The sequence below is a fragment of the Lepidochelys olivacea genome (genome assembly GCF_965140295.1).
Source record: "Lepidochelys olivacea isolate rLepOli2 genome assembly, chromosome: 25".
Taxonomy (NCBI): Eukaryota; Metazoa; Chordata; order Testudines; family Cheloniidae; genus Lepidochelys; species Lepidochelys olivacea.
In genome coordinates this window covers 14,661,012-14,686,505 of record NC_140435.1, presented here as the reverse complement: position 1 = coordinate 14,686,505, position 25,494 = coordinate 14,661,012, and the positions used below count along the sequence as shown (strand labels likewise).

General features: G+C 52.0%; 2 protein-coding genes across 2 annotated transcripts in view; both read left to right on the top strand.

Annotated features, from left to right (window-relative positions):
- The first annotated feature begins 235 nt into the window (after positions 1 to 235).
- On the top strand, positions 236 to 19,004 carry CNN2 (calponin 2). Its single transcript, XM_084614715.1, has 7 exons — positions 236 to 395; positions 10,852 to 10,973; positions 13,344 to 13,410; positions 14,191 to 14,328; positions 16,021 to 16,137; positions 16,793 to 16,939; positions 17,415 to 19,004. The coding sequence occupies exons 1-7, from the start codon at positions 333 to 335 to the stop codon at positions 17,676 to 17,678; spliced, it is 918 nt and encodes a 305-aa protein (XP_084470841.1). The 5' UTR covers positions 236 to 332; the 3' UTR covers positions 17,679 to 19,004.
- A 2,223-nt stretch (positions 19,005 to 21,227) lies between these two features.
- ABCA7 (ATP binding cassette subfamily A member 7) overlaps positions 21,228 to 25,494 on the top strand; it is a 54,416-nt gene continuing 50,149 nt past the window's right edge. Inside the window, exon 1 of the mRNA XM_084614687.1 lies at positions 21,228 to 21,357. The gene's annotated coding sequence lies outside the window, so the exon portion shown is untranslated. The remainder of the gene's footprint in view (positions 21,358 to 25,494) is intronic.

Sequence of the window (25,494 nt, the reverse complement as noted above, 5' to 3'; positions counted from 1 at the left end):
GGATCTGCCCCCGCCAGAGAGCCCAGCGCTCCGTCTCTCACGCTTGCCGAGCTCTCAGGCTGACAAAGTCTCCGGGAACGGAGCCGGCGCTGGAAGGGGGGGCGCAGCCCCCAGCTCTGACCCCGGGGGTCACTGGGGGGGCACACACAGGAAACTCCCCATCCTGCAGGAATTCGGAGCTTTCCTGCCCTTATAAGGCTATTTTAACTCCCCTCCAATCAGCGGGAGGAGGCGGTGCCCTGCTCGGCCAAAACCTCCGGAGCACAGCGAGGGAGTCTCCTGTACGCGCCGCGGCCCCCGGACCTGGCGCAGAGCGGCCCCCGGAGCGCAGCATGAGCAGCTCGCAGTTCAACAAGGGCCCGTCCTACGGCTTGTCCGCGGAGGTCAAGAGCAGGGTGAGGCTGGCGGCTGGCCAGAAAAGTTTGTAGCGGGGCTGTGATGTGACTGGGAGCGGGGCCCCGGTGCGCCCTGGGGAGCTGCGCCCCGGTGCGCCCTGGGGTGCAGGCGAGCTCCAGACTCTCCAGTTCGGGTCTCTCCCAGCTGTGTCCTTCGCGCGCAGCCAGCGTCCTGGCCCGGTCCCAGCTGCTGGCACTGGGGAAATCTGCCTCCAATCTCCTCTTCCGCCCCCCCTTCCTCAGCCCGGGCTGGGAGCTCCCTTTCTGGGCTCAGCAGCGGCGTGTGGCCTCTGGGGACAGAGAAGGCCCGCACCTCCCACTGCCCCCAAAGTTAGGAGCGGAGCAGGAAGTCTCCCTGCCACTGGTCCCAGGAGGCTGTTCCAGGCTCCATCTGGCAGCAGTTTCTCCCGGGCTGGCCCGGCTCCTTGGGTCCAAGTGCGTTTGGTGCAAGGACAGGTTCTGTCCTGGTGCAGTTGTGTGCACGTTTAGCACCCCCCAAAACCTTGCCTGGCTTTGTCCAAGGGGCAGTGTTTAATTCGTGCCAGGGCTTAGCCCTGACACCTCTGGACTTGCTGCATCAGTTATGAAAGCAAAAAAATTACTTGTGTCCCAGCAGCTCTCTGGCTACCAATTAAGCACTGCTAACAGGGCCTATAAAGTGGCTTTGAGGGGGTGTGGCCAAGGGGAGTCAAATGTATCTCTGCATCCAGGCGCCCTGAGGTTCTGGGGGGATGCCCATTTCCACAAAGGGATGGTGGTGGGAATGTGGGAGGAAGCAGCTGGGCGTAGCCTGCTCCTCTGGCCTGAGCTGGGTAGGCTGGGGGCATTGCCTTTCAGTCCTCTGTCTGGCACAACAAGTCTGAGAGCATCCATTTCCCCCTTTTCATCTGATCCTGACCCTGGAGCCATGTTAGTTAGCTGAATATCTTAGTCCTGGTGGGCTTATTGAGCACATTATAACTTTAAACTCCTCTCCCCCTTTGTTACTGCTAACATCTGAACTCTGGCCCCATTCAGTCTATCTTGCATTTTGCTACTCTTGGACCAAGTTAAAACTGGTCACTTTCACTTTTGTTTCTAGTCAGTTTCCCGCTCTACTTCTCTGTCCCAGTTTGACTTCTAAACTGAGCAGGGAAATCCTGACATGCAAACTGTCTCTTCTCGTTTACCCAAAAAAAGCCCCCTCTCTTGCTATAAAATCTACATTTCTGGGCCTGAACTGACCCTCCCTCTGAACCGGGAGTGGTCTCAGCTGGTTCTGTAGCTGGCTGTGATGCTGAGGGCCCTAGGGAACATAGGGTAACTCCAGATTTTGGGTGACAGTGGTTAAATCCTTCCTTCTGTTAGGAGAAATCTACCAGAGCACAGACTAAACCCTCTGAGAAGGTAGGCTATTAGGCAAGGGCGTGCAGGTGTGGGCAGTAAACAAGCCATGGGACTGAGCCTTGATGGAAAGACTCGTGTCTTTCTATAATAGCAAACTCCTCTCAGGGTAAGGTGTGGGGACAATATGGTGCAGTTTCTTGGCTGCCTGTTTGTGTAATCCTAATCCCTATAATTTACAGATTGGATTGCTCGTGTTCTGAGTGTAATTAAAATCTAAAATACTAGCTATGTTCCAGGGAAGGCTTTTTTCATTATTATTATTATTATTACACCTTACGATATTTGTTCCACCAGATTTTCTTACCCCTGGCTGGACCTAGTTCTCTATTTCCTTGGCAATTTGGCCTCCATTTATCAATGTGTTGCTATAGTCACTGAGAAACACACCTGACCTAAATAATGATGTAATAAACTAAGTGTCTAGGGCCCATCTTAGCTCTTATGCTACCTGCAACTTCCAGAAGTGTTTCAGGAGGCCTTCTCCGACAAATCACTTGGTGCCGAGGAAAAGGATCCTCCCCTTCCCCAAGTTAAACTGCCAAGGAAGGGAATGTGGGCTAGAGGTTAGAGCATGGATCTGGGAGTGGGGATTCCTGGCTTCTGATCCCTGCTGTGATGCTGACATAGCCTTGGCCTGGTGTCACCCCATGCCTCGCTTTCCCCAGGAATATGGGGATGACTTTGGGCCACCTCTCAAAGTCTAAATTAAATGTTTGTGGAGCACTGGGAGATCAGTGGCTGGCGGGTGGGATCAGTGGCTGTTGGCATCTTACCTACATTGTGCCTGTCTGTGGCAGGGACGGTCCTATCTGCACAGTGGCTACTACTGTGGATCCTTGATGGAGGTTCTGAAGTGCTACTGGAATAAAATACAAGCAGTTTATGCAACTTCCGGACCGGCCTATGGTGGAAGTGGGAATTGCTAGCCCATTACAATATGCAGCAACAACCAGTGAGCAACTGATACCACCTTCTCATCTAGCCCTAAGGGGCCTTCCTTGACGTCACTGTAAACAAGGAAGTTTCCCACTGGTGCCTGCATAGACAGGCTGCCGGCGGCATTTATGTAGCTGTCTCATCCAGACCGGTTCGTATGGGGGTTAGAGTGTGCTGTGGCTAACCCACAAAACTAGTGCTCCCCATTGGTGAAGCTGTGGAGAGTCAGATTTCACTTGGGTTTCAGAGGAGCAGCCCTGTTAGTCTGTATTCGCAAAAAGAACAGGAGGACTTGTGGCACCTGGGAGACGAACCCATTTATTTGAGCGTGAGCTTTTGTGGGCTACAGCTCGCTTCAAACATCCAGTGCAAATGCAGCTACCAGAGCTGCCTTCTGCAAAGGTGTGAACGTCTGGTATCTCCCCATCTAGTTCAGATTGATTCTGTCACTTGTGACACCCTCTCTGCTCCAGCAAGGGCTCCTGTGTGGAGGGGGAGAGAGGCTGAAAGGGACTGGAATCTTTCCCTTCTCGGTCTGCTCCTGCTGCAGCTGCGATGTGGCATGTTTCCTCTGCACCTGTCGTCTGGGACCAGCTTGCTCAATTTGCTAATGTGACACTGCCGAGGGCTCTCTGGGAGCAGGTTCCTGTGTACAGATCTGTAATACGGTGGCTGAGTCAGAGCTAGGTGCTGAATAGGCAGGTGCCTCTTCTCTCTGCAGCCTTCCACGGCCTCTGTTCGTAAACGCCTCTCGCTAAACCTTGTGGCCCAATCCTGACGGGTTGTTGCACAAGATGGAGGCAATGTGATGGCTGAACACTAAGTAACCTACAAATGTGGGCACATCATGGGTGTCCTCTCTAAACGCAGCTGAGTGAGGATTTTTTTTATAGCCAATGGGACAGGCTAGCATCAAGCTAGTCGCTTAATTCTTATCAACCATGTGACCTGTTTTATAACCCCCATAAAAGCAGGACAGATATCTGCAGTGGCTGTGTAGCACCGAGATCTAGAAGAGAACCCACCACAAGGCTCTGTCCTAACCCGGATGAGTGATCACTAAAGCATGACCGCTTAGACCCAATTTTGACTCAACCCTTTGTCTAGTCAGCAGAGCCCAAGGGACAGGCAGTTTCTGCTCTAGGTTGCTTAAGGGGACGATGCTATAAAGGGAGGGAAGGGGAACTCCATCGGTGTGTCTGACATACCCCTCCCCTTCCCCGGTTTGTACTGGCAGCAGTAACCCTGTTGAAGAACAGAAAAGTGAAGCCAGCCTGCATGCCTGATGCTGCGGAACAGCCATTCTGTGCAAAGTCACCTATTCCTCTGGGGGTGGGTGGGGGTCAGGGAGAAAGGACTGGGAGTCAACTTAAACATGCACTCTTCTCTTCTCCTCCCCCCCCCCCCCCACACACACACTGCAGCAGTGCCTAGGCCTTGCCGAAGCTGAGAAGATGCACTGGTGTTACTAGGTCCAAGTCCGTGGCACCAACCCCTAAAAGTAGATGCCCTTGAACCTGTTAAATCCTTGCTTAGTTCAGTTCAGTCGGCTACACCCTCAAGGGAGTTGGCACCCACAGTAGTTTGACATTCTGGATTTGCACCATGGATTTTGATCTAGTTAAATCAGTACAACTTTTCTAAGGGTAGAAGTCCTTGGAGAATGGAATCTGTGGAATTTGCTTTTGGGGCCAGCTTGTCTGTCTCCTCCTCTTCTGTCTCTTCCTCCCCCGCCCTCCCCCCCACCCTATTAGCTCCCTCGGTCCCTGGGTCAAATCAGTCTATCACCTAACCAGATTCACAGCAGAGTCTAGGGGGAAGAATTCAGACTTTGCAGCATTAACTGCAGAATGTTGACATGCTCCCTCCTGCACAAATCAGAACAGTTCCCCTGGCCTTGCAAGCTGGAGCAGAAACAACTTGGGGAGGTGATAATGTTGGCAATTGGGGAACATGTCATATTTGTCCCTCTCCATGGGAAGCTTTCTCTTGCTGGGCTGGGTTGTTAGTGCCAATATGAATTAACATCTCTCGCCTTCAGAGGGTCCTATCCAAATTGTCAGCGTTGCTCACTTTGGATTCTGCGGTTAGGAGGTTGGATGATCAAGATCTTGCCTGTTCTTTGTCTGTCGGTTCCTGGAATTGTGGCTCTCCTGATTAGATCAGTGGGGAAAGGGCGGCTTTCTAAATTACCATGGAGGCGATCTTTAAAGCTTCCACTGGATCAGGGCCCTGTTGTGCAAACCGTCCTTGCCCCAAGGAGCTTAGAGCGTGATAAATACTGGGGGATGGCACAGGACAAGGGAATGGTGCCTGCTCCAATAGGTCTGCGGTAGCTAAACAGCAGCTAGTGCTACCCATGGGGCTGGGAAGGCAGATGAAACCCGGAGCAGTGCGGTCCCGGAACTGAAGCAAGGATTAGATGTTCTCATTTGCCGTGTGTGTGTGTGTGCGTGTGCGTGCGCAGTCACGCTGGAGAGGCTACGTTGCTTTGGCTTATTTAAACCTTCATGTTTCAGGGCACGGACCAACCACTAACTGATGAGGGTTAGGAAGTAACTTCCCCAAGTAACTTTCTTCCACTTGCGGGCTGCCCCTCTGTCTGAAGCAGCTGGTGCTGGGTGAGAAGGATCCCAGCCTGGTCCTGTGTGTTGTCTTGTGTTCTGATTTGTCCTGGGGCCCTGTGAAATCTGGCAGACTTGTTCAGATTCCTCCATCAGACGAGCTCCCATCCAGAGGCCAGTGCAAGGCCCTGGATCTTGAGTGGGTTTGGGAGTGGATCAGTTCTACATGCCGGAGTAGCTGCACCAAGAGCCAGGGTGGGGAGAAGCAGGGGTGTGGATTAGTGCTAGATTCTCCCGTACCACTGGGGCTAGGATCTCCAATGCCTCTTGTATGTGTTGAGCAAGTGCCCTCCCCTTGCATTGCTGCTGTCAAAAGGTCTCCCCTTCCCCCTTGCACCCCAGTCCCCTTCACCGGTTGAAAAGGGAATGAAGAGCAGGTTGTGAAATCAGAGCTGAGCGTTTCACGGCAGGGTGTTCAGCAGCCCTCGCTCGGGCTGGGCAGCTAGTGACCTCGCAGCAGTGCAGTGCTCTGAATCCGGTGGGGGTTTGGATCTTCCATGGGCTTCTCCAGAACCTAAACTCTCCCTTTTCTCCATGGGTGCTGCTTCCTGCCTGTGGGGAGCTGGGAGTCTGCAGTTGATCCAACGCGTTCATGCCCTTCTACCCTCTGGTATAGTGCATTATCTCCCCCCACTTTATAAACAGGGAAACTGAGGTGGCATGAAGTGACTTGCCCAAGGGTTGCGGCAGGAGTTGTCAGAGCTGAGATTGGGAGCGAGATCCTCCTATCTCCCGCAGTATGCTTGGGCTGCCAGAGGGTTCTCTCCAGCGACCGGGAACCAGACTCCCAGGAGAGCTCTGCTCTCCTCATGCAGCTTATGGCCCCCAATGTGGACAGAGCCAAGCTCTCTTGGAATTGGGCTCTGTTGTAGGTGTGACTCTCTCTGGCAAATCTGGCCCTTCTTCTCCTGGCCCCTGCATCTCCATCACCGAGCTTGCCCCCTTGTGAGCTCAACCTGCCAAGTCCTCAGCAGCGGGTAGAGAGGCCCAGATGGGAGTACAGATGAACTGGGCTGTGTGGTTGCCTTGGCTGGAGGCAACCACACAGCCAAGGCAAAGGCTGTGAGCAGGGCCCTACCAAATTCGTGACCATGAAAAACCTGTCCCGGACCATGAAATCTGGTCTTTTGTGTGCTTTTACCCTCTATTATGCAGATCTCATGGGGGAGACCAGCATTTCTCAAATGGGGCTTCTGACCAAAAGGGAATTGCAAGGGGGTTGCAGTATTTCCACTCTTACTTCTGCACTGCCTTCAGAGCTGGGCGGCCAGAGATCGGCAGCCGTTGCCTGGGCACCCAGCTCTGAAGGCAGCATCTCCCCACCAGCAGCAGCCCAGAAGTAAGGGTTGCAGTACTGCAGGCCCCCCCATCCCCCCCAATAACCTTGTGACCCTCCCAGAACTCCTTTTTGGGTCAGGACCTCTGAAATTTCAGTGTTGTAATTATAGATTTAAATCGCTTCAAAGCGTGAAAGTAACCTTTTTAAAATCCTATGACCGTGAAAGTGATGGGGCCCAACTGTGTTCTGTGCTCCATGCTCAGTCTCTCTTGGTTCATCAAGGGGTTTGTCCCTGTCCCTGTCCCTGCCCCTGCCAGAAGACTCTAGTCAATGAACTTGTAGTGTTCCCAGGGAGCTGGGCTTGGAATAGAGGGGAGCTGGGCTAACATGCCTATCCTTGCCCTACATCAGTTGAGGCTGATCTCACCCTTCCTTATCTCCACCTCTGCAGACTACTGGGGTTTGTTGAACATGGAAGTCTAGTTTCGAGCTGGGATGAAAAGTGATGTTTAAGCTCTGTGCAGTCAGAGCACCACTGACAAGCAGTCAACTCTAGGGTGGAGGACTACAAGCAACCCCCAAAGCCAGAGGAGGGAAACTTTCTCCAAGGAGACTGTCAAGTCGAGGGGACCTTCCCCCAGGCAGAGGGGACACTCTGCTTTGCATAGCTGGGAGACACCCACGCACTAAACTGCATCGTGCTTGTCTTGGAAGTGCTGAATTGATCTTGTTGGGATTTGACCTTGTAGTGTCAGGGAACTGACTGGCGTTGTAAGTATCTAATGTGACACAGTAGTTAAATGTCATGTACCCACTAGTGGCTGGCTCCTCTAAAAAAGATAAGAGCCTACTACTGCTGCCATCTAATCAAGCTTCACCCTTAGCTGAAGAGGTAGAGGCCCATGGTTCTAGTGTCAAAGGTTCTAGGTTTAATGACTCCACTAAGTGGAGGGTGGTTATACTTAGCCCTCTACAAACGAGCAGCCTCCTTCTGCCTGATATATATGCAGCCTTAAACCCTGCTCCAGAAGCAGCCAGCAGCTCCTCCAGCACCTGTCTCTGACAGGTGCTCTTGGGCACGAGCCCTTAACAGAGGCTGCTTAGTAGCAGCTGGGAGAGGGTGTCTGACATGCTGATGACTCTCCTCTGGCAGCAGGGACCTGCTGTCTCCTTCACTTCTTTAAAGCTGCTTGCAGCTGGGACAGCTGGCCTTGATTTAAACAAGGTACTTTGCATTCTTGGGATATTCATGGTGCCCAAGGAATCTGCTGAGACACATTCCTGGGCTGCAGGGAGGGGAAGTCTGGCCCTGACCCCAAGGGCAGTGGTTTGGGCTGCAGTGCTGAGGCCTCTAGGGCTTCCTCTCCCCTGGGAGGCTGGTGTTAGAGATGGGGGGCAGGGGAGTGTCAGGCTGTACCTGCTAAACACAGCATCCTTTCCAATGCTGGCTATAGACCCCAGGAGTCCCATCTCCCTCCTTCACCCCCTCCCACCCCCCGAGTCAAGTCTGAGCGAGGACCCCTGAACAAAGCTGACTGGGGACACGAATCAGTCCTGCTGCTCCCTTTCCTGTGACTTGCCCTGAGTGACACTCTTCCTGGGCCTGTGCACCTTAGCTGTGGGGTGGGGGAGCGTGCTGGGACTTGGGTGAAGAGGGCAGAATCTTGCCCAGCTTCCCGTTGCCGGTCATGCCAGTGCACCAAGATCCTGGATAGTCTATCACAGCGATAGCACTTCAGGAGAAATTCTGGGGTGTCGGGAGCAAGATATGTGATTATATTATAACCTGCAAAGTCAGACTGGAAGATACAGACCTATAAAAAATTTGGGGGCAAAGCAAGATATTGCTTGAGGAGGGTGGCGAGACAATTGCCCCCATAGCAAATGCCACCCTGATTTGTAGGCTCAGGTTTTATTGACAGTGGCCTTTTTCTGGGATGGGGTGGAAGCAAATGAGGATTGAGAGACTGTAGGAGACTCTTATCTGTGTCCCCTGTGTCCATGGCAGGCAGATACAGCCAGCCTCTCACGTGCTGGTGTGGGGTGACCTTAATCCACAGCATTAAAGGTCACCTGCGGAAGAGGGTAGGTCATATCTGGGCACACTCCTTGCTGCTTCAGAAAGGCATGAGGAGTTCCCTGTCATTTTGCTGGGTCTCTTACCGTACGAACGCAGTCCGGTCTTGCTGTGAGGCTGCCGGGGACTGCAGCGCTTTCCCGGGCCTTGAATCAGAGGGCTCGAGTCTTTAACAAAGAGCGCCCTTCTCCCCAGCGGGTGCAGTCACTTGAGCTAAGTGAGGCTTACAGATTAATGTGCATTTAAAAGCTGCCTGCCCACCCCAGGTGTGTTTTTCCTACTCCATCTCTGTACCAGTTCTCCAGCCATTCCGTCTCCTGAAGAGACAGGACCTGAATTTCTACCGTTTAAAATAAAACAAGCTGGAAAACCAGTTAGCTTTTTTTAAACAAAAGCAAAACTTTTCCAGACCTGCTGCACCAAGGCAAAGGCCGAACTAAATGCAATAAAGCAATTGCACGAGATGAAGATGCATCTAGACTGATGAGCGGTGAGTTGCTCTAAGTTGTGCTGGCTCACACAGGATGTCAATCATGCCAGCAGCCCGGTGTCTTAACCTCAAGGCCTTGTCCTCCTCGCTAGCTTCTATCTTGTAATGATCACTCTGTGCTTTTTATAGCCGCTTTGTCTGCAACCTTCCAAGGCAGGGCACTGCAGGGGTCAGTCGTGTCTCTGTGATGGGGAAGGAGGGACGAGCCAATAAGTGCAGCAGGGGATTTTGGGAGACAGACTGCAACTGGCCAGCCCAGGATTTGGGCAGGAGGAGTGCAACGTTCCCCCTGGTCTCCTGAGAAGCGACAGGTGATGTCTAGTGACCTCGTTGTCATAGGCTGTACCGTTTCTTGTCTGGTAGCTGGGTGGGGAAGAGCGTGACGTGATGCCGTCGCATCTGACCCAAGCTTCCGAAAATGTCCAGTGGGAACCAGCCCAGAGCTGCCTTGGCTGGGTTCGCTCGCGTGCGGAGGGGGATTTTAGAGCTTAGAGTAAAGACCAGCCTTTTCCTCATGTGTCAAAACCAAGCAAACAAGGAAGTTGTTAAACTCCCCATGCACGTAAATGCTGCTGGATCTGCCCCGGCTGGCTGCTGAGGGACCACCAGTGCTCGTACTAATCTCTTCGTTGCTGAGCTCCTGCTTGGCCTGGCTTTCCTGTGCATCAGGAAGTGGTAGCTGACCGAGTATCTTGGTGCTATCCAGACAGCCCCTTCCTGGTGCTGGGCCCTGTTCTCCAGCCTGCTTAGCTTCAGCACGTTGGGCCCCTAGGGGGGTCTAGCGGCAAAATGCCTGGCAGTGATTTGGGGGTTTGTTTTCTCTTGCCACCATTAAGGCTCCTTCCGGGGAGCTGTGTCCTGACAAGTCTTTCCAGTGGCCATGCTAATGTGACATTGACCTGCACTGATGATGATCTCCTCCCCACGCTCCTGTTGGCCTGTGTCTTACAGGGGGACCTGCTGCTACACACTGGGGTAGAGTGAAGCTGGGCCCCTTTACATTAGCTAGGCTGCTGCAAAGGGGCTGTGGGGTTAAGGTAACGCAGTACTCACCAGTGCCAGCCAGCGGAGTGTGGGGGTGCTGGGGCCAGGCTGAGGAATACCTGATGGCCAGCTTCCCATTGGTGCACATGCTGGGCAGTGCCAAGGTATTGATTCCGCACTGACCAGCCCTGGGCACAGAGGGGATGGGTCAGTATCTGGGAGTGAGTGGGCATGGCTGGGGCAGGCACGTACCCTGTTTATATGGGCTCTGCTGGGGAGCAGACTAGAGGACCACTGTAGCCGGGGTGCAACTTGAGGCTGCTTTAGCCTGCGCTGGGGGACTGCATTGGCTTTGCATGCTACCCCCACCCTTTCCGTGGGGGAGCTATACATCTGGCTCAGACGAGGTGGCCCCGGTATTGTCCTGTCTCCCTTTCAGCTTTCCCAGAGGTCTCTGATCATGGAGTCTCACTTGTTTTCTTTCTCTTTTCTCTCTCCCCCATGGTCGTGTGTCCTAGCAGCCCTTACTGAAAGGTGCTGTCTGCTACCCATGTGCAGCAAGCAGGAATGTGGCCTTGTGGCTGAGCTCACCAGGAAGTGGGCAGTGGGTGGAGGGGTGGCTAGCCCAGGGGACCCAGCGAAGAGCTGCCTGACTCTTCCATTCTCTGCTCTCCTCCCAGCTTGCTCAGAAGTACGACCCCCAGAAGGAGGCTGAGCTGAGGATATGGATCGAGAGCATCACCGGGAAGGAGATCGGCCCCGATTTCCAGTTGGGGCTGAAGGACGGAGTGATCCTCTGCGAGTGAGTCTGTGAGGGCCCAGGGGTCTGCATTGGTCAGGGGGGAACTGATGGAGCAGCAGGCTGTGAACGCTGACCTCTCCTTGCCATCCAGGGGAAGAGCTCCATGTCCTTCCATCTTGCTGGCCAGTTGCACCCATCCTGCATTACTGGGCCATAGCCGGAGCTGCAGACCGGCTTGGAGGCTTAAAGCCAGCGGTGCCACTTCAGAAAAACGTTGGAGATGTGCAAAGTCATGCCAGCATATTGGCCCTGATGCGAGCTCTAATACACGGCAAAGGCAGAACGGGAGGGAAGCGGAGGATATAATGGGGCACGCAGAGCTGTGACCAGCCTGGGTGAGGCGTTAACTGCCCCTCTTGCCCCATAGCAAATGATACCAGCACTTAAAGCACGAGTTTGGCCCTGGCTCAGTGATTGCCTGCGATGTCTCTGCAAAAGTCCTGAGCCTGGAGCTAGACTCCCAGTCTTGGCCTAGGATGCAGGTGGGTTGGCTGGCCTCTGGGCGGAGGTGTTGGCTGGACTAGGGCCAGGCAAGCGCTTGTGCTCTGGGATTGGCTGGCAAATGCAATGGCAGAGGATCCTGCTCCTGGCTGTGAGATGTCACTTAGCAGAAGTGCCCAAGGGGATACCAGAGCTAATTTAAAAGGGAATTGACTTGAGGAGCATTGGAGCCCCTGGCCTGGGTGTCGAGGGCCTAGGGAGGAGCAGGGTCACATCTGGAGTAACCCTAAGCACATACTGGCAATTCAGTAAGTGCTGGAGACCCAGTGTCATGAATAGTGAATGCTTTGCTTTCTTCTAGCATCTCTCCAAGGATCTCCAAAAGCAGATTGTAGATATTCATAATAGTCTGGGCAGCTGCAAACAGCAAGAGAGGAAAATCCAGTTCCAGGAAAGCATCTGAAAGATGGGAATGTTCCAGGGTTCAGATCTGCCTCTGCAAAGAAATGCAGCAGAGCCTGGCCATTCCCAGGGCCTGGAGCAAGAGGGACTGTTCCAGGATTCCTTCTGAAGCAGCCTTTGTTGGTTAGCAGACAGGGTGTCAGAGGGGAGAATGGCTTATTATCCATTTATTGGCCTCTAATGACTCTGTCTTGGTTCTGTGATTGGGGGTGGGTGGAATCGGAGATCCTGGTAACAATCTTGTTGCTGAAAGTGGCTGAAGCTCAAAATAGAGGGAGTAAATACATAACAAGGATATTGCATTAGTCTCTAACCACACATGCCAGGAAATACAGGACTGTGAATTCTCAGTGGTGGTAATGCTCCTGATGTAGGTGTAAGTGAAACTAGGGCTGACTTCTCTCTGGGGGACTGATATGTCAGGAACATGATGATGATCCTGCTAGGGGAAACCAGGTGGAAATTACCTTCCCAGGGCCATGTGGCACAACCTGCTAGCTCAGGGAGAACTTGCATTTTGCCATTCCAAACTCCCTTGCTGATAGTGTTCATGTCACTGCTTTCCTATGCAAGGCCAGCACGGCCAGGAGCTGCTCTGGGGACCATAACATCCGTGCTTCCTTAAGTGTGAGTTTAAATCTTAACATTGAATTAATGTAGTCTTGTGTTCTGTGTGCGTCCTGTGCCTAGAACAATAACCCGTGCCAGGGACGCCGAGCGACTCCCATAATAAGTAGTGTGGCTAGCCTGAATCTTAGAGACTTGGGGTTTTAATATTGCATTGACTGTGGCTTTGAAGTGTAGACGCAGCCCATGTCGGCATCGCTGTACTGGTGGAGCCTGCTAGTGTAGATGCAGCGTACGCCACAAGGAGGGGTCCTGCTGGGATAGGAGGATCACCATTCTGAACAGGGTTGGCCTCTGTTGCCGTCTATGCTGGGGCTTTGTCGTCATCATCCCTATCCTTGGGGATGGGGTACCTTTTTAATTATTTTTATTTATTTTTTTTTCACATGCCTGACTGACGTGGCTACACTGGGATAAGTTGTTTGTGTGGTGGTTTTTTTGTGTGTGTAGCCCAAGGTTGAGGCAGTGTGGCCTAGTGGCTAGAGACCGAGGAGACCTGGGTTCCATTCCCAGTTCTGCCAGTGACCTGCTGGGTGACCTAGGGCAAGTCAATTTTTTTCTCTGCCTCCATTTCACAGGTGGGGAATGATGCTGCCCCCCTCTTGTGACGCGCTTTGTGAGCGGATGAGAAGCGCTGTATGCGAGTCTAGGGATGATCATTTCTTCTGCTAACTGTTTAGCTTTGTGGACGCCCTTATCTCTGACGGCTGCTTGTTTGTTTAAAAGCAGCCGAACAAGAACCTCCGAAGAGATGCTTGTGCAACTCCACTGTGGCTGGAAATGTGCTTCCACATTGTGTGATTGGCATCCGCTCTTACAGCTCTTTCTCACTCTCTCCAGGCTCATGAACAAGCTGCAGCCAGGCTCAGTGAGGAAGATCAACCGCTCAGCTCAGACCTGGCATCAGGTACGTGCTGGCTGCTTCCTTTACAGCGAGGGTGGCCTGGCTGATCGCTAGCCACCCTGGGAGCTCCTTCTCAAATCATAGAATATCAGGGTTGGAAGGGACCTCAGGAGGTCATCTAGTCCAACCCCCTGCTCAAAGCCGGACCAATCCCCAACTAAATCATCCCAGCCAGGGCTTTGTCAAGCCTGACCTTAAAAATTCCTAAGGAAGGAGATTCTACCACCTCCCTAGGTAACGCATTCCAGTGTTTCACCACCCTCCTAGTGAAAAAGTTTTTCCTAATATCCAACCTAAACCTCCCCCACTGCAACTTGAGACCATTACTCCTTGTCCTGTCCTCTTCTACCACTGAGAATAGTCTAGAACCATCCTCTCTGGAACCCCCTTTCAGGTAGTTGAAAGCAGCTATCAAATCCCCCCTCATTCTTCTCTTCTGCAGACTAAACAATCCCAGTTCCCGCAGCCTCTCCTCATAAGTCATGTGTTCCAGTCCCCTAATCATTTTTGTTGCCCTTTGCTGGACTCTCCCCAATTTATCCACATCTTTCTTGTAGTGCGGGGCCCAAAACTGGACACAGTACTCCAGATGAGGCCTCACCAATGTTGAATAGAGGGGAACGATCACGTCCCTCGATCTGCTGGCTATGCCCCTACTTATACATCCCAAAATGCCATTGGCCTTCTTGGCAACAAGGGCACACTAATTGCTGCCTCCCGGGTTCCTTCCCTGGCCCCCTTTGGCTGCGGCCTGTGTCTTTATCAGTCTCTCTTCCCTGCCAGCTGGAGAACCTCTCCAACTTCATCAAGGCCATGGTTCAGTACGGCATGAACCCCGTCGACCTCTTTGAAGCCAACGACTTCTTCGAGACCGGGAACATGACCCAGGTGCAGGTGTGCCTGCTGGCTCTGGCAGGCATGGTGAGTACCGCTGTGAGGCTGACTTGTCATTGCCCTAGTCATCTCGGCTGATGCACCGGAACTATGAAAGGCACCCTCCCCTACCCTGGTAGACCCTTGGTATGGTGGCCTGTCATATGGAGACAGGGGGAGCCAGAGGTTGGAGGGGGGCACAGCCAGGGCAGATCTGCGCCCTGGTAATTCTGTGCCCCTGCAAAGCTCTGTAGTGGCTGTTGAAGCAGGAACGTGAGTCAGGTTAATTCTTGGGGCTGCAGTAGCCTGCACCAGCTGCTTTACCTCTGACCCTGACTGTGCAGGGGTGGACCCAGCCTGGTGTCTAACGGGATCTGTCCCATATGGCTTGTGGGCAGGAGTGGTCATTCCTTCTCCTAGCCCAACCAGCTCCCATGGGTTTGGGGTGAGGGTGGCTGGGGGGGATGAGTCGCAAGCACCCTAGGGTGCCAAAGGAAGTGGCTACACTGAGGCCTCCTGACAGTAGAGCTGCAGCTCTTCCCTCCTCCAAAATGCCCCGGCTTTAAAGCCAAAGCCAGGCTCAAATTTCCCCATGGGGCTCTTGTTCTCTGGGTGGTGGGAAGAAGTGATCTCACCCCAGCACATGGAGCCAGCTGCAGCCGGGAGCCTTCCCAGCGAGCTCGGGGTCGGGGGAGGAAGCAGCTCTGTTAAGCTTGGGAAGCCTCCGTAACCAAAGGCAGGCTGCTTTGTGGGAGGGCTGTAGGGGAAGTGGCGGCTTGGCCACCCTGGGGCTGAAGCTGTCGCTCATGGCCCAAACCATGAGGCGCCAGGTCTCTGAGGTGTGTGCTCATTGCTTTGCAAGTGGCCCTTCTGGGCTGGGGCAGCTAGTGAAAGGTGTTGCCTTGTGGTGACTGGATTTTTATACCCTGCATGGATGAAGGATAAAGCTAGTAGAAAGTAGGTCAGTGGCTGCCTTAGGATAAACACATAATGGATGTGGTCTCATGGCTCCTCTGACCAGGATGAAGGTGTCTGTCCTGGTGTCCTGGCTAAGTTCTCGTTTGGGTAACTACATTTTGCCTCCTTAAATTACTACGCTAGCCCTGGCAGGCTCATTAATGCCGCGTCTAGCACGTGTGCACTGGAAGTCACCATGTCTGGCCTGCAGAGGCCACCATCAAACTCCTAGAGGTGAAGGCCAGACGGGACCACATTTCATCTGACCTCCTGCATGTTGCAGGCCACAGAATCTCTCCCACCAATTCCAGTCGTAGGCTCATAACCTCTGGCTGGGTCTACTGAAGTCCCCTACTGTTAACGAATCCCCCATTTACTCTAGTTCACACCAGCAAGTGACCAGCATCTGACCTGTTCTGCAGCATGGAGTCCTTACGCTCTGTCCCAAGCTGTCTCTGCGCCACTGGCAAATCTGCCACGTTCCACCCCATAAGCAGCTGCATTTCTGCGGTGGATAAAGGATCTCTGCTTCATGGCTATAGCTTGTAGAACTGTAAAACACCTTTCGCCCTGTCAAAGGTGCTGTGCAGGAAGTGAACAAATAGCCATCTCCGTATGGGATATAAAACCTCCTGCATCTCTAGCCTGGCAGTTCTTGGGGTTGAGTCTGTATGTTGACTGACTGCAACGTTAGGTTGTAGTACCCTCTTCTATGCAGGGACAGAACTCAGTGGTTCTAACACTCCTCTTCCTCTCCCCCCCGGGCCCTTCTCTCTGCTGCAGGCAAAGACCAAGGGGATACAAAGCGACGTGGACATTGGGGTGAAATACTCGGAGAAACAACAGAGGAACTTTGACGATGCAAAAATGAAGGCCGGCCAGTGTGTCATTGGGCTTCAGGTGAACTGGCTGCTGTGCCCTTCCCATTAGGGCAGGGGTGGGCTAGGCAGGGCCACGGGGTAGGAAGGCATGTCTCATGAAATTTGGTTATCCCTTTAACACCTGAATTTGCTGCCACTGCATATGGCTGATGGTCAAAAGACTTAATAGCCTGGATGTTCTCTTGTTACAGGCTGGATATGAAACATCCAGCACAAAGTAGAACTGCCCCGTGCCCTTCATCTCCTTCACTGCCTGGATTGTCACTGCTGTCCTGGCCTTCTTGGCATGTCCATTCTCTTGCCCTGGGGGGCTGGGGTGTGAATCTAACAGGTACTCTGGTCTGAAGGACTGTACTAGACTCCCTCCTCCCCACCAACAGAGGTTTGGACCTGGAGGGTTGCCCTTGTAGGGAATTGGAGATGGGACAGTTGTGAAATCAATAATACAAGAACACTGGAAAGCATGCTATTGGAGGCAGGGCGAGAATCCCTGCCCTTGGGAGTCCTCGTACTTACCCCCCTCTAAATAAGGAAGGTCAGAAGGCTGCCTTTGAGCCATGAGTCATTGTGCTTAGTATGGGAGTGGGGGAGAGGAGACTTATTTGAGACGGGGGGAGCCTGCTTCAGACTCGGTTGGGCTGTAACTTTAGTTCTCTGTGTAACTCTGCCCACAGATGGGCACAAACAAGTGTGCCAGCCAGTCTGGCATGACAGCCTACGGCACCAGGAGACATCTCTATGATCCCAAAAACCAGATCCTGGCCCCCATGGACCATTCCACCATCAGCCTTCAGATGGGCACCAACAAGTGTGCTAGCCAGGTAAGCAAGCAGTCATGGACCTGGTGAGCCATCTGGGGACATAAAAAAAGGGGCCAGTTGAGTGACTGGAGTCTCTTCAGCACAGAACATCTGGGTTTAAGGGTGGTATTAAAGGGGGTAGATGCCTGACTGGGCAGCTGGGTGAAATCCAGGAAAGCACCAGAGGTGCCTACTTGATTGCTGGAGAGCTGGTCTTGTGGTTAGGGCACTGGACCAGGATGTGGATTTGGATTCCTGGCCCTGCCACAGACTCCCTGTGTGACCTTGCCCAAGTTCCTTAATCTCTGCATCCATTTCTGCACATCTAAAACAGAAGCTGTACACTCCCTCCTGGCCCCCATCACCACGCAGTCTAGGTAGATCAGCTATTTGGGTAGGGTTTTGCTATGATCTGTAGCCCCTCATGCAGTGGGGGCTCAATCCCCAATGGGGGTTTCCAGCTGCCACTGTTACCACAACTAATCTGGTCTCTCAGGTGGGCATGACGGCTCCTGGCACGAGGAGACACATCTACGACACCAAAATGGGCACCGAGAAGTGCGACAACACCTCCATGTCCCTCCAGATGGGCTCCAACCAGGGAGCCAATCAGAGCGGCCAGATCTTTGGCCTGGGCCGACAGATCTACGATCCCAAGTACTGTCCCCAGGGCAACACTGGTGACGTGGCCAACGCAGTGTACGACCAGAGCACAGACCCACCCGAGTACCACTACTACCGAGAAGAGGAGGGCTACTGAGCCTTGGGCCCTGCCTGGCCACAAGGCGGCCACCTCCCCAGGCCAGCTCGTGTTCAGATCTCTGTTGCCGGCAACACTCCAGTATCTATAGCCTCTTTTTGTACCTTTTTTTAAACTTTTTTCCTGAGCAGACGAAAATCCCATGATCCTAGAAGAGAGAGTTAGTGGCTTCTTAAAATCCTGGGGCATCTCTTATCTTTGGGGGTGCAGCCTGTCACTTGCAACTTGCAGAATGCAAACAAGGCAGGCCTTTAAATGCTGATGGAGTCCACTTCTAGTCATCCAGGGAGACTCATACCAGCAAAACACTGGGGCTACGTGTGTTTCGTGGTGGGGGGAGTGGAGTGGGGAACTTGCTCGCAAACAGGATGCAACCTTCTAGCATTGCAGTCCTGTGTTGCAAGGATGCTGCTTATTCTTCATGCTCTGACGTGATTCCTGTAACGCTATTGTAGTTAGCATCAAGCACCGCAGGCCTTACCCAATGACTCCTGGTTACGCTAGTGAAGTCACAAAATCTCAAAGGGAATTAGAGGTGGCTTCTAGCACACTGGCTCTGGTAAAGCCTTTGCCAGCTCTTTCTGCTTCTGGAGATCTTGCTCAAGGGCCAAGGAATTCTGTTTTTGTGCCTTTTTATGATGCCAAAAGTGAAGCTCTAAAAGGCTCGTGCTCTCTTTTTAATGTGTGTGTATATACTTTTAAAGTGAGGCAAGGACAGTAAAGTACCTTGGCGACATCCTAGGGACCAAATGTTTAACTTAATATCTAAAATACTCTTATTTTGTGGCTCACCTCTCTCCCCTTCCCTCTGCCTCCCCCCTTGGAAGGGAAGAGGGAAGGAAGAATCTTATGAGCTGATCCTGTCGTTGCTAGTACTCAGGCAGACTGCTGCATCTGCACAGCCAGCTGCGGGATACTTGGTTGTGTAGGCATTGCCCTGGTAGGACAGTGGATCCTTACAAATGTTAGATGCTTTTGTATGTTTAATTTAAACCATCAGGAATATTTTTTTTTTTAAAGTTGCATTTGTATGTGGCCTCCTGATCAGTGTGTCAACTTGGGCATTCCTCAGCCATACTGTGCTCTATAGGATGAGGTGGGGAACAACACTGCACTGCTGGTAAATTACAAGTCCTTAAGAACTGGATGGGATCTCGGCCACAGCTGTGTCTTAGAGGTCAGACTTCCTTCTGCGTATGGATAACCTAAATACTGCACAGTCCTTCCCAGGTGCTACTGTCCTTGTAAAGGTAGCTTAGAACTTTTTTTGAATAAAATGTGAAACTGTAATATTTGAATATAGGCAATAAAAGCTTTCAGATAAGACTTGAGCTGTTGTGACTTTATTTTTTAAAAGTATATAACAAATAGGCCTGGCTCCATTGCAGAAGTACGGAGTTACTTGTTTCTCACTTGGCACGGTCGCTGGGATGTGCCTCGGATTCCAAAGGCAGAGTGTGGGGTCTTTTGTTTTTGTTTTTCCTCTCCCCTTAAGTATTGAAATAAGACATTCATTTTGGTCACTGGCTGCCTCTCAATAGCTGCCCTAAGACTCAAATATTTTAAGTTAGTCTCCCTGGTACATTCTTGACACTCCAAATTAGAGTGAGATGCCTTATTGGATGGTATCTTTAAGGGAACTCCTGGAGTGCGAAGAGAGATTTCCCCATTGGTCAGTTTACGTTCCATTTCTCATGGTCCACTAAACCTGATGCTAGAAGATAACTAAACCCAACACCTGCAGCTCAGTTATATACCTGAACTCATGGGAATTCCTTAACTCAATACCATCTTAGGTGGGGATCTTGCTAGGCTGGGCTGCATCAGACCTTGTCTCTCCCATTCAGTGCTTTCCTGCTGTTATCTCAGTAGGTGGTGCTCTTCCCTTAATGCTGAAGATGTCTAGAAATAAAATACCCTTCACCTGACCCAGAAGCCAATTTCTTCAGCCCTGTGAATCAAAGTGAAGACTCACTGTTCAAGCTGAAATGCCAAAAGCAACCAGCACAAACAGTGATCAGTGAATTCAGTAGTGCCAAGTACTCAAATTAGGAGTCTGGCCTCAACATCAGGTTTTTACTGAATGTTGGGTTTTTTATTTGCTTTTTTGTGGTTTGAGCTTGTAGGGAGTTCACTTTTTTTATGTTTAACTCTACAGCCATGAAGTTAGAAACTCTCCTAAAAAAGAGAGGTGATACTCTCATGTGTAACTGCCTGCCTCAAAGAGCTGGAGCTTCAAGAAACTTTAAATCTTGCAAGTCTGGCAATAAAGTAACAACAGGGGCACGCAGGAGTTGGGTTTTAAAAATTTCTTCTGGAAGGTAATGATGTATAATAATGCCCCTCTTGAACATTTGGGTTCCACTCTTGGTTGGCTCATTGGTTGAGATTTGGTGAACCGTTTCAGGTGGAGAGTTTGTCTAACAGGCATGGCTATGGATTGGTTGGCATTACCTATGGGAAAACCATGTGGCCATGCCATATTTGCCCTTGCCCTGCTGTCCTACAGCTATATTGTCCCTGAATTAACTTATTTAAAGTAATCAGCTGATTCTTTTCTACAGGAAGTGGTGCTAAGCTGCTTGGCTTTGCTCTCCAAGGTAACTGAGGTGCATGTGAGCAGTAGCCTTCAGGCCTGATTCTGTCCTGCATTTTGCACAGCCCCTGTCCAGAGCTGGTGTGTAATGCTACTCGGTCAGAACAGTGGGACGTTCCTTCTGATGTAAATAACTAATCTTTAGAGTAATAGATTGGGCTCCTGAGAGGTGAGATTAGCACAGGTCTAGGAATAAAGCAGTATAACTTTAAATGCACGTGTGTTCCTGTATGTCGGGTCTAGAACTAAAAGCGTAAATAAACCGCGGTTAGTTTTAATCTGAAATGAGGCTTTTAGTTGTTGCAGTGTTTGCCCCCCTCACCGCTTCCTGGAGCAGGCGTGTCGCGGCTTGCACGACTGCCTTTTGCAGGAGAAAGTCCTGTGCTTTCAGTAACTGGCTTGCTGTAGGGGAGGAGAGGGGTGGGGTTTTCTGAGAGTGGAAGCCTCCAGCGTGGGGCACTGTGAAAGCCCTGCAACTGCCAAACTCCCCGGGCCCTGGTGGAGGTTTTGCTTGTGTGAACTCAGGGTCTCTGAACACTTGGCCTCACGGGGGGAGGGGGCTGCTCACGAGCCTGGGTGGAGTGAGGGGGGGGCTGAGCTCTGCAGCATCCCTGCTAGGCGTGACTAAGCCCTTGCTCAGGGCCCTGAGCAGGGGCCCCCTATTCATTAGTAGGAGGTGTTGGGTGGGGGGAGGCCTCCCCCCCAAATATTCCTTCTGGGCAGCCCTGGAGCTCTGCTTGGGGAAGGGGCCTCTGCAAAAGGCCGGAGCCCCGCTCTGGATTTGACCGGCCGCGTGTTGGGTGGGAAGGGGCAGTTCAAATCCAGCCTGCGCTGTCTGCAGCCAGCTCTGGCGGCTTCGCTCCTGTCATCCTTCTGAGCAGCAACGGGCCCTTTAAGAAAGTATGTGACGTCACCCGACCGGCACAACCCCCCCGCGTCCCCTCGGGCCGCTCGCGTTCCAAAGCCGAACGCTGGCGGCCCGGAGGCGGGGCTGGCGGAGCGCTGAGCCTGCCCCGGCCGGCGCGGGGAGAGAGAGGCCGGGGGCTTCCCTTAAAGGGGCCGCGCTGGCTATGGAGTGAACAGGTACGGGGCGGGGGGGGGGGAGAGTACAGCTAGGGAAGGGGGGGCAGCGGGGCTCGGGGAGGGGGCAGGGTTCTAGAGCTAGGGAAGGGGGGGCAGCGGGGCTCGGGGAGGGGGCAGGGTTCTAGAGCTAGGGAAGGGGGGGCAGTGGGGCTCGGGGAGGGGGCAGGGTTCTAGAGCTAGGGAAGGGGGGTTCTAGAGACAGGTGGGGTCCGGGGGGTCCCAGTGCGGCAGGACCCATCTCAGGCCAACAGAGGTCACAGAGGGAGTTGCCGGTGGGCCGAGGGCTAGCAGCTGCTGGCTCTGTCGCTGCGACTTTTGCATCCTGGGCAAGGCTTCTCCTGATCCCTGTCCTGACCCCACGGCAGAAGGCAGCATCTCTTTCCCACGTCAGGGGGAGCAGAGAGCCTGCAACCCACCCTCTCCCAAGTGCTCCCCCCTGTTTTCCCCCTCTCTCATTTGGGGTGCGATTGCTTCCTTCCTTCCTAGCCTCTGCAGTGCCAGGGCTTGGACGCTAGCCAGCGGCATCCTGGAGTCTTTGAAGGCCTGGGCTTGCAATCCCCGATTCTCTGGGGGGCTCAGCTGGACTTGATCTGCAGCTGTGGTGGAATTGAAGCCAGTTCTTAGCAGACATCTCAGGGAATCAGCTCGCTGCATCCCAGGGTTTCTAAAATCCCTGGAGTCACTTCCAGCGTATGCAGGGAAGGAGGTCGCAGTGGATGGCTGGCTTTTATCTGGCACTAGTTTATCTGGGTAAAGCTGGAGGAGCGGTGAAGGAAGATCATACCGCTGCCAGCGTGCAAGAGAAACCTAATGAAAAGACACTGGAGAACCCAGGGAGTGGGGAATGCTGGTTAGTTACTATTCCACGGAAAGCTGCTCCCCGCATGCTGGGGCCCTGGGTCTCCATTGCCTGCGCTTTGTGCAGTTGTTTACACCAGTGCAAATGGGACCCTGAATAGGAACGGTCGTGGGTTTGCCCTGGGGTCAGTGGCAGCGGGAGGTGCAGGGTGACCGAGCCAGCCCCGATTTGGGGGTTCTGATTACATCAGGGTAGCTGTGCCAGTGATGCTCCAGTGCTTTGCCCTGTAATCGGCACTTCTGGGGGGCAGCGTGTACAGACCTGATCAGAGCTTTCTTGGCTAGGTTTTTAATCATAGGGAAGAAATAACCCATTTGTATGAAAATCCTGCATGGAGCATCCTGTACTCTTGGGCTTTTCTCTGAGCCTGATTGTGAAAGAGTTTTTCCTCCTGTCTAAATATAAATAGTTGCAGGTTGATTTCAGGGTGGTTACGGTCCCCTTGGTGGTTGGGATGGAGAGATTTGTGCATCAGAGGCAGCCCATCCTAGCACAGTTCCTGTTACTACTGTTTTGACATTTGGGTTGGTTCAAATGCTCTCACAGTTCTGGTTTCAGAGTAGCAGCCGTGTTAGTCTGTATCCAAAAAAGAAACGGAGCACTTGTGGCACCTTAGAGACTAACCAATTTATTTGTTAGTCTCTAAGGTGCCACAAGTACTCCTTTTCTTTCATGACACTTCAGTTTTTTCCCATGGCTACCATTTTGATAACCTCCTACCTGAAAAGTGACTTGATTTTTCATTTGTTTTTGGCATGCAGGTGTCAGGGTAGGTATTTTGTAGGGTAGGTTGATATAAAGTATTTGCATGTAAGCGTCAGGCTAACGACCAAGGAGCAAACCATCAATACAGCATATCAAGGGCTTATGTCAACTTGCCTGGGAATTGCAGTGTTGCCAACTCTTGTGATAACTGGTGTTTTAATTAAAGTCCCAGACATGGAATCCTGTGGTTATATGAAAAGATGAAAAAAATTTTTTAAGTAAGTTTCTACTCATGGCTGCAGAGAAAAGCTTGAAAATGTGACCAAAGTACAGCTTACAGGCTCAAAAACAGAAGACAAATGAAAAGAACCCAATGTTTATATTTATATCTACATCTATATCCTGATTTTTAAACCAATTCTGAGAGTTATTTGGGCCTGCCTCATGATTGTTGAACATTTGGGGCTAGCAATGCTAGAAACTGGAGACCTGGGCTGTGTTTCCCAGCTCTGCCACCGATCTGCTGGGTGACCTTGGGCAAATTACATTCCCCTCCCATCCTTTGTCCATCTCGTCTGTTTAGACTGTGAGCTCCTTGGGGTAGAGAGGGGACTGCCTCTTACTGTGTTTGCAGCACCTGGCACTGTGGGGTCCTGACCTCAGTTGGTATTGCTGGGCATTATTGGACTATAAAGAATAATAAAGTAATGGATTGTGTTTAAATGGCCTTGTATATTTTACTGCTGTGTGATGTGTAAAGTGGGCCTGAAAGCTTTTTCTCTCTTAAAATTCTGCTAGTTTTTAACCTTGGAAATATCAGGTGTTGAAATCAAGCAGACCAACACCCCATCATTTCCTTCCTTAGAATCATAGAACATCAGGGTTGGAAGGGACCTCAGGAGGTCATCTAGTCCAACCCCCTGCTCAAAAGCAGGACCCATACCTAATTAAATCATCCCAGCCAGGGCTTTGTCAAGCCTGACCTTAAAAACGTCTAAGCCCTGGTCTACACTAGGACTTTAGGTCAAATTTAGCAGCGTTAAATTGATGTAAACCTGCACCCGTCCACACAATGAAGCCCTTTATTTTGAATTAAAGGGCTCTTAAAATCGATTTCCTTACTCCACCCCTGACAAGTGGATTAGCGCTTAAATCGACGTTGCCGGCTCGAATTTGGGGTACTGTGGACACAATTCGATGGTATTGGCCTCTGGGAGCTATCTCAGAGTGCTCCATTATGACCGCTCTGGACAGCACTCTCAACTCAGATTCACTGGCCAGGTAGACAGGAAAAGAACCGCGAACTTTTGAATCTCATTTCCTGTTTGGCCAGCATGGCAAGCTGCAGGTGACCATGCAGAGCTCATCAGCACAGGTGACCATGATGGAGTCCCAGAATCGCAAAAGAGCTCCAGCCTGGACCGAACGGGAGGTACGGGATCTGATCGCTGTTTGGGGAGAGGAATCCGTGCTATCAGAACTCCATTCCAGTTTTCGAAATGCCAAAACCTTTGTCAAAATCTCCCAGGGCATGAAGGACAGAGGCCATAACAGGGACCCGAAGCAGTGCCGCGTGAAACTGAAGGAGCTGAGGCAAGCCTACCAGAGAGGCGAACAGCCGCTCTGGGTCAGAGCCCCAAACATGCCGCTTCTATGATGAGCTGCATGCCATTTTAGGGGGTTCAGCCACCACTACCCCAGCCGTGTTGTTTGACTCCTTCAATGGAGATGGAGGCAATACGGAAGCAGGTTTTGGGGACGAAGAAGATGAGGAGGAGGAGGAGGTCGTAGATAGCTCACAGCAAGCAAGCGGAGAAACCGGTTTTCCCGACAGCCAGGAACTGTTTCTCACCCTAGACCTGGAGCCAGTACCCCCCGAACCCACCCAAGGCTGCCTCCTGGACCCAGCAGGCGGAGAAGGGACCTCTGGTGAGTGTACCTTTTAAAATACTATACATGGTTTAAAAGCAAGCATGTGAAAGGATTACTTTGCCCTGGCATTTGCGGTTCTCCTAGATGTAGTCCTAAAGCCTTTGCAAAAGGTTTCTGGGGAGGGCAGCCTTATTGCGTCCTTCATGGTAGGACACTTTACCACTCCAGGCCAGTAACACGTACTCGGGAATCATTGTAGAACAAAGCATTGCAGTGTATGTTTGCTGGCATTCAAACAACATCCGTTCTTTATCTCTCTGTGTTATCCTCAGGAGAGTGAGATATAATTCATGGTCACCTGGTTGAAATAGAGTGCTTTTCTTCAGGGGACACTCAGAGGAGCCCATTCCTGCTGGGCTGTTTGCCTGTGGCTAAACAGAAATGTTCCCCGCTGTTAGCCACAGGGAGGGGGGAAGGTTGAGGGGGTAGTCACGCGGTGGGAGGAGGCAAAATGCGACCTTGTAACGAAAGCACATGTGCTATGTATGTAATGTTAACAGCAAGGTTTTACCCTGAAAGAGTGTAGCCACTGTTTTATAAAATGTGTCTTTTTAAATACCGCTGTCCCTTTTTTTTTCTCCACCAGCTGCATGTGTTTCAATGATCACAGGATCTTCTCCTTCCCAGAGGCTAGTGAAGCT

Coding starts and splice junctions, on each gene's coding strand:
- CNN2 (XM_084614715.1), top strand. CDS start 333: ATGAGCAGCTCGCAGTTCAACAAGGGCCCGTCCTACGGCTTGTCCGCG. Junction 396..10,851: donor CCGCGGAGGTCAAGAGCAGG/GTGAGGCTGGCG, acceptor CTCTCCTCCCAG/CTTGCTCAGAAGTACGACCC. Junction 16,138..16,792: donor AGTGTGTCATTGGGCTTCAG/GTGAACTGGCTG, acceptor CTCTGCCCACAG/ATGGGCACAAACAAGTGTGC.